General features: G+C 44.3%; 1 protein-coding gene across 1 annotated transcript; it reads left to right on the forward strand.

Annotated features, from left to right (window-relative positions):
* Positions 1 to 3,793: 3,793 nt before the first annotated feature.
* Positions 3,794 to 9,940, forward strand: LOC115125929 (sulfate transporter-like). Its single transcript, XM_029655521.2, has 3 exons — positions 3,794 to 4,039; positions 5,550 to 6,197; positions 6,417 to 9,940. The coding sequence occupies exons 2-3, from the start codon at positions 5,604 to 5,606 to the stop codon at positions 7,938 to 7,940; spliced, it is 2,118 nt and encodes a 705-aa protein (XP_029511381.1). The 5' UTR covers positions 3,794 to 4,039; positions 5,550 to 5,603; the 3' UTR covers positions 7,941 to 9,940.
* The last annotated feature ends 1,385 nt before the right edge of the window (positions 9,941 to 11,325 follow it).

Genomic DNA, 11,325 nt, shown 5'->3' on the forward strand with positions numbered 1-11,325 from the left:
TATTGATCTAGTCACTGGTGCTTCCTGCTTTAATTTTTGCTTGTAGCAGGAATCAGGAGGATGAAATGATAGTCAGATTTGACCAATTGAGGGCGAGGGAGAGCTTTGTATGCATCTCTGTGTGTGGAGTATAGGTGGTCCAGAATTATTTTTCCTAAAACGGATTTAAGTTTCCCTGCATTAAAGTCCCCGAATACTAGGAGCGCCACCTCTGGGTGAGCTTTTTCTTGTTTGCTTATGGCGGAATATAGCTCATTCAATGCAGTCTTAGTGCCAGCCTCTGACTGTGGTGGTATGTAAACCGCTACGAAGAAGGAAAAAGGAAAACTCTCTTGATAGGTAGTGTGGTCTACAGCTTATCATGAGATACTCAACCTCAGGCGAGCAATAGCTCGAGACTTCCTTAGATATCGTGCACCAGCTGTTATTTAGAAAAACACATAATCCGCCGCCCCTTGTTTTACCAGGCGCCAGCTGTTCTATCTTGCCGGTACATCACATAGCCTGCCCACTGTATGTTGATATTGTCGTCATTCAGTCACGACTACGTTAAGCATAAGATGTTACCATTTTGTATGTCCCGTTGGTAGTTTAATCTTCCGCGTATCTCGTAAATGTTATTCTCCAAGGATTGCACATTTGCTAGCAGAATGGAGGGAAGTGGGGGTTGGACTTGATTTAGAAAGGCACACACCTGTCTATATAAGGTCTCATGGTTGACAGCGCATGTCAGAGCAAAAATCATGCCATGAGGTCAAAGGAATTGTCCATAAAGCTCTGAGACCGGATGGTGTCGAGGCACAGATCTGGGGTACCAAAACGTTTCTGCCGCATTGATGGTCCCCAAGAACACAGTGGACTCCATCATTCTTAAATGGAAGAAGTTTGGGGCCTCCCGGGTGTCGCAGTGGTCTAGGGCACTGCATCGCAGCGCTAGCTGTGCCACCAGAGACCCTGGGTTCTTGCCCAGGCTCTGTCGCAGCCGGCCGCGAACGGGAGGTCCATGGGGCGACGCACAATTGGCCTAGCGTCGTCCAGGTTAGGGAGGGTTTGGCCGGTAGGGATTGAACTCTTTGGCCTGAATGCCAAGCATCACGTCTGGAGGAAGCCTGGTACCATCCCTACGGGGAAGCATGGGGTGGCAGCATCATGCTGTGGGGATGTTTTTCAGTGGCAGGGAATGGGAGACTAGTCAGGATCAAGGGAAAGATGAACGGAGCAAAGTGCAGCGAGATCCTTGATGAAAACCTTCTCCAGAGCTCTCAGCGCCTCAGACTGGGGTGAAGGTTCACCTTTCAACAGGACAACGACCCTACGCACACAGCCAAGACAATGCACGAGTGGCTCCAGGACAAGTCTCTGAATGTCCTTGAGTGGCCTTGATTTTGAACCCCATCTCTGGAGAGATCTGAAAATAGCTTAGCAGCAACGCTCTACATCCAACCTGACAGAGATTGAGAGGATGTGAAAAGAAGAATGGAAGAAACTCCCCAAATACAGGTGTGCCAAGCTTGTAGCGTCATACCCAAGAAGACTCAAGGCTGTAATCGCTGCCAAAGGTAGTACTGAGTAAAGGGTCTGAATACTTATGTATATGTGATATTTCAGTTTTTTATTATACATTTTCAAACACTTCTAAAAACCTCCCTTTGCTTTGTCATTACTGATTGACGAGGGGGGGGAAACTATTTCATCCATTTTAGAATAAGGCTATAACGTAACAAAATGTGGGAAAAGTGAAGGGGTCTGAATAATTTCCGAATGCACTGTATAGGTTTTTCAAGAGGTATTTTTTGTCTGGAATGAATGGTATACAAACGGATGATGAGCAGTACTGTGTTACACATGAAACAATAACAATATACACATTTCAGTAATTTAGTACTATTACTCTACTGAAGCCTGTTACACGGTTGGACAGGGGTCTGTTGAATTCAACGTCTTCAGCCCACCAACAATGGTGCCATTCACTATGAAATACAGCCAAACAAGGCAAAAACCTAGATGAAGTGAATAACTGATTAGTGAAAAATACCTCTTTAGCTATTTAGCTATTCCATTATAAAAGGCTATATAATATCATTCTCTACACAAATATTATTTCATACATGTAGTTTATTATGTTTACACAGCTTCTAATTCATATTGATGATCCAGACCTTTTGGAGGGTATGTTTCAACTTAACTGGTCAAACAGAGTGATATCAAATCAAATCAAATCCAATCAAATTTATTTATATAGCCCTTCGTACATCAGCTGATATCTCAAAGTGCTGTACAGAAACCCAGCCTAAAACCCCAAACAGCAAGCAATGCAGGTGTAAAAGCACGGTGGCTAGGAAAAACTCCCTAGAAAGGCCAAAACCTAGGAAGAAACCTAGAGAGGAACCAGGCTATGTGGGGTGGCCAGTCCTCTTCTGGCTGTGCCAGGTAGAGATTATAACAGAATATGGCCAAGATGTTCAAATGTTCATAAATGACCAGCATGGTCGAATAATAATAAGGCAGAACAGTTGAAACTGGAGCAGCAGCACAGTCAGGTGGACTGGGGACAGCAAGGAGTCATCATGTCAGGTAGTCCTGGGGCACGGTCCTAGGGCTCAGGTCCTCCGAGAGAGAGAAAGAAAGAGAGAATTAGAGAGAGCATATGTGGGGTGGCCAGTCCTCTTCTGGCTGTGATAAGTTATGGTGTATGCCAAGACCTGGCACAAATCAATTCACACACATCTCACAAGACCTCACTGGTCAAAGTTTGACTTAATTCATCTGCATATAATGTCAAGGGCCATTGTACAACTTTTCCCTCATGGCACAATAGTGGAAAGACCAGACGACACATAGTCTTGTGATCCCACACTAGAGTCATGCCATATCATAATGGGATTTCACATGGGATTTCAAGCTAGGGCATTCTTTAATATTGGGTCCACAGATATGACATCACTGCAGGTCACGAGACAGGAACTATTAGCTAGTCACAGATCGATTTCTGTACCATAACACTGAGCACAATGGGACTTCATATAGCAGATTTGGAGTGATGTGCTCCATGGCTTAATTGGCTAAGTCTTAGTCAATGACATAGCTAGAAACAAGGAACACAACTCATCATCTAGTAGTTCATTAATGAGGACTAATATGCAATGCAGAAGTAAAAAAGAATGTGTGAACACGTATTTCCCTTAAAAGGCATACCTTACTAAACCCTAGGCCTCTGGAAACAGGACATTCAGTCAAATGCAAAAAAAAATCTAGTTCTAAAAAAACATGTACATTTCCATATTTGACACATGATGACAGATATATTAATGTATGCAATACATAATAAACTGAGAACAGGGATCAGTAATCTGGTGTCAGGTCAATAGTGAATGAACCCCTATCTTATTGCTGTGTTGTAAGACAATCACCAAACCAGGTCACTGTGTCAACTAGAACTACTGCATGTTAACAGTTTGTGACCCTTCTGCTTTAGTTTCCGTTTGTGACCCTTCTATTTCTGTTTCCGTTTGTGACCCTTCTTCTTCAGTTTCAGTTTGAAAACTAACCAGATCCCAGGTTAGGTCTGAATATTAACAGATAGATAAGCCACACCAGCCAGTAAACGATTGACTTTTGTTACCCTATTGCCCTGAACAAAATTAGATTGCCAAGGGAGGCCTTGCTTCCACTTTATGGACAACCCAAAAGGAGACAGTGGCCCCACCTCCCCACGCTGTCCAGCCTATGGCAATGATCAGTGTCAGGACAAGGGTTGCCCTTATCGCTATACTCATCCAACATAGATTTGAGACAACACCCTTTTTGTCATTCTACTCCGGGATAGCAAGAGAGGTGTGTGTATGACACTACCAGAGAGACAGGAGAGACAGGATAAGAGAAAGTAAAGAGAGAGCATGTGACACTCACATGTTGGCTGTGAGGGAGAACACTGATAGTGGTGACTATTTGTAGGTGTACCTGTAGGTTACATGTTCCTGACTACAAAACTTTGACACAAAATTTGCATTCCTCTTTGGGTTGGCAGAACGAAGTGTGGGTGAGTTATTGTTTTTACCTCAGCCTGAACATTGGTAGAATAACAAGTAGCCTGCGTTTGTAACCTATGTCTGCCATTTCATGCATTTCATGCGTTTTAAGACAGTTAAACGTAGAGCCTCTAGAGGAGGGTCTGAAAATGATTTTGACCTAAAATTGCTATTACTATTTGAGTACCGTTATTAATACATGAGGGGTGGGTGTTGACTTTGGTACAGGAAGAAGAAGCAGGAATCAAAGCCCATCAGACAGCTGTAATGAGGTTATGATGGGACACAACGATAAGATTTAATCTTCTGTTTACTGCTACCGTTAAGGGTTATCATCCCACCGGGCACAACGTCTGTTGCATGTTGGTGCAACCTAAGTTCATTGAAATGACGTGTAAACAACATTGATTCAGTCAGTGTGTGCCCAGTGGGACAGTTATCTACTGCATAGTTTAGGGCTTCTGAAGACATGATAAGACATGATGAGCTCTATGCTGAATGTCTGGATCACTCATTCATCTCAATCTAGAGATGTTCAGACTGTCCACAGTGGGAAATGTAGGAACTTTATTTCTACTGATTAGAGGCATGCTTTCTATCATTAGAGGCATGCTTTGATGCTTGATATTTCCGGTTAGGTCGCATTTAAGATATATTGGAGTTTTAGATGGTTTGTCAATACATTGTCTGCGTTTGTCTTTGAATTAAGAGACAATCTGAGATGGGTTGCCTAAAACACCTGTATATTTTCACTGTGGTCCTTGAGTAAGTGTTGCCACGGTTATCACCATTCAGGTAAGACCCAGATGCAGACAACGTCGAAGTAACAACAGTTTATTAATCGAACAGGGACAGGCAAAAAGCAGGTCAAGGGCGGGCAGAGGTCGGTAATCTAGATTGGTGGTGCAACGGTACAGGACGGCAGGCAAGCTCAGGCTCAGGGCAGGCAAAATGGTCAACACCGGGAAAACTAGGAAACAGGCCAAATAGAGAGACAGGAGCAGAGGGAAAACCACTGGTAGGCTTGACGAAACAAAACGAGCTGGCAACAGACAAACAGAGAACACAGGTATAAATACACAGGAGATAATGGGGAAGATGGGCGACACCTGGAGGGGGGTGGACACAATCACAAAGACAGGTGAAACAGATCAGGGTGTGACAACGATGCTGAATGTCTCTGTGTAACATTGAACTTGATGTGGGAGCACATTAACAGCAAGCAGGAAGTTTCTTTGACGATAGCCTAACTAATCTCTCACAGATCCCGACATGTTTATTGCTTTTCAATGTTTTCATTTTCACTAAATCACTCCTTGACTGAACCTCTGTTACAGTTTCAATGATACAATGAACTACGCATCAAAGTTTAACGAGAGAACTATGAGTAATGCAACACCCCTTGAATGCAAATGCTAGTTGGGAAGGTGTTTAATCATTGTTTCCTTCGGGGAAGGACACACTATCTAATGATCAATGAGTGTCATGATGAGTGACGATTCTCTGTCTGATTCATTCCAGGAGCACAGCTAAGCACCCCACCCCCACCCCCACAACCCACCCCTTTCAGAGGCCATGGAGGAAGCCAAAGTCACTGAAGTTCCCCACCTGGAGCGGAGGGTCCGGCAGCGGAAAGAGCCCATGACCGTTCTGAAGACCAAGCTGAGCCGTAGCCTGTCCTGCTCTGTGCCCAGGGTCAAGAACACCTTGACTGGGTTCTTCCCTGTGGTGCTCTGGCTCCCCAAGTACAAACTGAAAGAGTATATCTGGGGTGATCTCATGTCAGGCCTCATCATAGGCATCATCCTGGTGCCCCAGGCCATCGCCTACTGCCTGCTGGCCGGAGTGGACCCTATCTATGGCCTCTACACTTCCTTCTTCGCCAACATAATCTACTTCTTCATGGGGACCTCCAGGCACGTGTCTGTGGGCATCTTCAGTCTTATGAGCCTCATGGTGGGCCAGGTTGTGGACAGAGAGGTGTATATGGCAGGGTTCGAGCTGGATGATACCAAAGCAGCCACGGTAGATGGATTCTTAAACGTAACAGAAGACTCAGACAGCTCAGCCGTCAACCTGACAATAGGGGCCTTCGGCATGGAGTGTGGGAAAGAATGTTATGCCATCAGCATCGCAGCATCCTTGACGTTTTTGGCTGGGATTTACCAGGTACAGTTTCAACTACTCTGATTGATTCAGCACTCTCATAACTGCTTTCAACATGTAGTGGAACAGATTTCAACATGTAGTGGAACAGATGTAAATCATTTAGACTTGATTTACTCATGTCCTAAACATCATCAATTACCTCACATCAAAGATGACTGTGCTGAATATTGACCTTTAGATTAGATTAGCTATCTGATAAACATGGTTACCTCCTTTCAGGTATTGATGGCTGTGTTCAGACTGGGCTTTGTCTCCGTCTACCTCTCTGCTCCCATGCTGGATGGCTTCGCCACAGGCGCATCGTTCACCATCCTCACCGTCCAAGCCAAGTACCTACTGGGGCTCAAGATCCCTCGCCACCAGGGCTACGGCACTGTGGTGGTCACCTGGATCAATATCTTCAGTAACATCCAGAACACCAACTACTGTGACCTCATCACCAGCGTCATCTGCATCTCTGTCCTGGTGTTGGGGAAGGAGCTCCAAGATCGCTACAAGGATCGTCTGAAGATCCCTCTGCCCACAGAGCTGGTAGTGGTGGCGGGCGCTACACTGGTGTCCCACTTTGCAGACTTCCATGGACGGTACGACTCCAGTGTTTCTGGTGCTATCCCCACAGGCTTCATCCCCCCTAAGGTGCCCAGTTTTGGTCTGATGCCCCGGGTGGCCTTCGATGCCATCCCACTGGCTGTGATCAGCTTTGCCTTCACGGTTTCCCTCTCTGAGATGTTTGCCAAGAAGAACGGCTACACCGTCCGGCCCAACCAGGAGATGTTGGCCATTGGTTTCTGTAACATTATCCCTTCCTTCTTCCACTGTTTCACCACCAGTGCTGCCCTGGCTAAAACTATGGTGAAAGACTCCACGGGCTGCCAGACTCAGGTCTCCAGCATTGTAAGTGCCTTTGTCGTTCTCCTGGTCCTGCTCTTCTTTGCCCCCTTCTTTTATTCCCTCCAGAAGTGCGTCCTGGCCTGTATCATCATCGTCAGCCTGAGGGGAGCTCTCCGTAAGTTCAGAGACGTGCCCAGTAAGTGGCGCGTCAGTAAGATGGACGCTGTCGTCTGGATGGTGACTATGAGTGCCTCAGCACTGATCAGTGTGGAGATGGGGCTGGTGGTTGGGGTGGTTTTCTCTATCCTCTGTATCATCGTCCAGACCCAGAAGCCCAAGGTTTCGCTGCTAGGACAGGTCCATGACACTGTCTACTACGAGGATTTGGAGGAGTATGAAAACCTCATGTCCCTCCCTAAAGTGAAGATCTTCCGCTTCCAGGCCCCGCTCTACTATGCAAACAAGGACTTCTTCCTGAAGTCGCTGTACAAGGCCGTGGGCGTGGAACCCTTCCTGGAGATGACCAGGAGGATGGAAGCAGAGAAAAAATCTGAAAAAATGGCAGCGAAGGAAGTCGGGAGAGACGACAAGACTAATGGAGAGGTGAATGTAGGGCTGGTATCCAGAGAACTTGACTTCCACACTATCATCTTAGACTGCTCTGCCATGCCCTTCGTAGACTCCACAGGGATGCAAACCTTCAAAGGGATCATTAAAGACTATAAGGAGGTGGGTGTCACAGTGCTGCTAGCAAGCTGTAATACAACGGTCATAGATTCTCTCAGACAAGGCTCTTTCTTTGGGAAGGCTGACAAAGACATGGAACGCTTGTCATTCTATACTGTACACACTGCAGTTCAATTTGCCAATGACAGGGCAACATCTGCATTTATTGGTGACACATTGGTGTAGACCAGAGCCGTATATTTCCAAATAAATGGATATGTAAATAAATGGCTTTGGTCAGGGATGGACTGGCCTGGCAATTCTGGAAAATGCCAGATAGGCTGGACAATTTTTCTGTTGGGTGGCTTGGTCAAAATTGACACACACACAAACAAAAATGTTTTTATATCAAAATAAAACAATTAAAAAGGTGACATCGCCGGCGGTCCATGGGCCTGGTAGCCCTTCACACTCACAGCCCCTGTCATCCCCTGTACGGGTTGAAAATGGCAGATTTGGTCACTCATAAGCATCTAAATCTGAATGCAGTGGCTGTACAGTAATGTACTATATATGATGTCAGAACAAGCTCTTTACTTTACAGCCCTGTGTGCGATTCAACTGACAGTCATTCTAAACATGTGTACCACGTACAATAAAATAAATGCCCCCAAACCCTCCTGCTAATTGGGCTAGTAGTTAAGCAACATTTTTGTGGTCTGAGTGAGGGGACGCTGTAAATTGAGAGGAGTCAATGTGTTCTGACAGATGACACGTTGAGGATTATAAGAAACACTGCTGTGATGTCATACAAGCAAACCACACACCCAGAAGTCCAAATGTGCACTTCACATTTCCATATTTGAAAACTGATGTAATTTACCGTATCAACAATCATGATAGCTATATTTGATGTACAGTTACACGAATGACAAGCGTCATACCATGGGTTGTCCTGAACAGAATGTTTGTCATATTGTGAAGAAAATTGGCTGCGGAACACACACTTGAAGGACTCCATTCTATGCGCACAAAAATTACAATATGTTTGTCTGAAGTGCCTTGTGAAAGCCTAACACTGTAAGATCCTATTTTATAACTAGTCATGTTGGCAATAGAATAAGCTTTCAAATGATGTCCACCTGACCCAGATTGTGATTTATAATGGAACGTTTGTTTTGGACGTAATTGTGTGATGGTGGGGACGCAGGGCTGTGTTCCAAACAAAAGACTGTAGGTGTCCTTGCTTCAGTTCCTCAACGGCAAAGCTAGGAGATCAAAAAAAAACACCTTTAAGTTGAAGGCTCTTTCCTTGTGTCATAAAAGTGCATTGAAATGACTTAGGTACTGTGCACAGTTCGGAGAGGTGTGTGTCCACTTGAAGACACCAGTTAGACCTCTCACTCAAGCCCTTGTAATAATGTTTGCACCTACCCCAAAATTGCAGTGAATATTCTTATCTTATGATTGTATTCGTCATCAACAAATGCAGCGAAAATTACAGTAAATGTTAAACGCAGATGAAATCAACAGCGTAATGTTTGGATTTGTTTGGTCTTGTGTCAGGTGAACTGTTGTGTTCTCACATTTGGTCTGATCATTTCCTTCAATTTATACCATGGTCATGCATATACTTTTTATATTTCTTCTGTTAGAAACTATCCATATAGGTGTAAAGGGTTAAAGATGTACCAAGCAGAAATCTCTCCGACATTTCCTGGTTGCTAAAATTCTAATACTGTAGTTCACCTAATTTCAGTTTGTGACAAAATAAGCAAGTCTAGTGTAGAGAATCATTGTACAATCTGTGAAACATATTTTCCATAAGCAAAAATATTGTATTTTCAGCTGTTTGAAGCTGGTGTATAAAACCGAAAGTAAAAGACACAAAAACCAAATTTAAGACTGGGAAGCATAGAAATGGCGCTCATAGAACAGATCTACTGCTTCTTAGACTTGCTTTCAAGAAGAATGACAAATCTATAAATCACATTTCTATCAAATTTGCCTTTGGTTGTTCTGTGGGCAACGGCTGAGCTGAGGTCACGCAAACTCACCTTCAAGGTCAAATGTGGCATCAGACCTTCCCCGACTCTGTCATAAGTTATACAGCCAAGATCATAAAAAACGGAAAGGTGTTCATAAACGTAGCAAGAGCAAGTTGTACATTGTCACCTCAAAGATCCTATTTTGTTGGCGGCTAAACCTATGATTTGGTCAAACAGTAAAGTGTATTATCCTCATGATTCCTGTAATTTTGTATTTATCCGTTATTTTACCAGGTAAGTTGACTGAGAACACGTTCTCATTTGCAGCAACGACCTGGGGAATAGTTACAGGGGAGAGGAGGGGGATGAATGAGCCAATTGAAAACTGGGGATTATTAGGTGACCGTGATGGTTTGAGGGCCAGATTGGGAATTTAGCCAGGACCCCGGGGTTAACACCCCTACTCTTACGATAAGTGCCAGGGGATCTTTAATGACCTCAGAGAGTCATGACACCCATTTAACATCCCATTTGAATGACAGCACCCTACACAGGGCAGTGCCACTGCCCTGGGGAATTGGGATATTTTTTCAGACCAGAAGAAAGAGAGCCTCCTACTGGCCCTCCAACACCACATCCAGCAGCATCTGGTCTCCCATCCAGGAACTGACCAGGACCAACCCTGCTTAGCTTCAGAAGCAAGCCAGCAGTGGTACGCAAGGTGGTATGCTGCTGGCAATGAAAGTGTCTGCCATGTGCCTGTGCCTTCGCTGGTGTCTGCCTCCGTGATGAGCACTCTCTTCTCCCCCATGCGCTCGAGAGAGAAAAAAACAGCTTCGGAAACTTCGTGCCGTTCGCCCTCTTCTTCCTGTCGAAGGGAGGAAGGTCTCCGGTTTCTGTAGGTATACTTTGATTTTAAACAACCAACATGTACGCGTTCATGAGAGACTCAGCTTTCGATGGTGGGGTCAACCATTCGGACGCTACAGACAGAAGTTGGCACAGATGATTTTCGGGGATGTCTCTTGGTCGGACAAACACCGCTGTAACTCTGCCACCTCCCACCACAGATGCGGAAGACCAACACAGGTGGATTGAGACGCAGCCCATGCAAAAAAAACATCTCTAGCTTAAACAGAAGGATTTTCTTTATCATGCTAATAGGGGGGGGGGGTTAATGTAATTTGAATAATAAAACTAGCAAGCTTTTGTACAGTGATGAATGTGTCAGTGATAATGTTATCCGCTGGTTGTTTTATAGGGGATTTATGATTGACCATCTAACTACTAATCAAGGGAGAATTCATCTATTTTATGTTTCATTTTGAGTTTGACCAGGACAGATTCACCATAATATATTGATGGTGACTTCACCAGTTATTTTGTAACACACAAACTCCAGTGTCTATTCCAACAAGGTGTTGGTATCTAAACAATTACAATAGAAGTTGATGTTTCAGATGAACTTTTAAAGTTTGGAATCTTATCAAATTATTCTTAAAATCGTATTTTATATTACTTTGTAGAGTTGTTGACGGTTGAATGTTTTTATATACTGTGCATCTTAGTTATCAATAGAAACAACGCTTTTGTATAAAGTATAAGTAAATTCATGGTTTAATAAACTACTACAATACTAACTA

The sequence above is a fragment of the Oncorhynchus nerka genome, linkage group LG4 (genome assembly GCF_034236695.1).
Source record: "Oncorhynchus nerka isolate Pitt River linkage group LG4, Oner_Uvic_2.0, whole genome shotgun sequence".
Lineage (NCBI taxonomy): Eukaryota > Metazoa > Chordata > Actinopteri > Salmoniformes > Salmonidae > Oncorhynchus > Oncorhynchus nerka.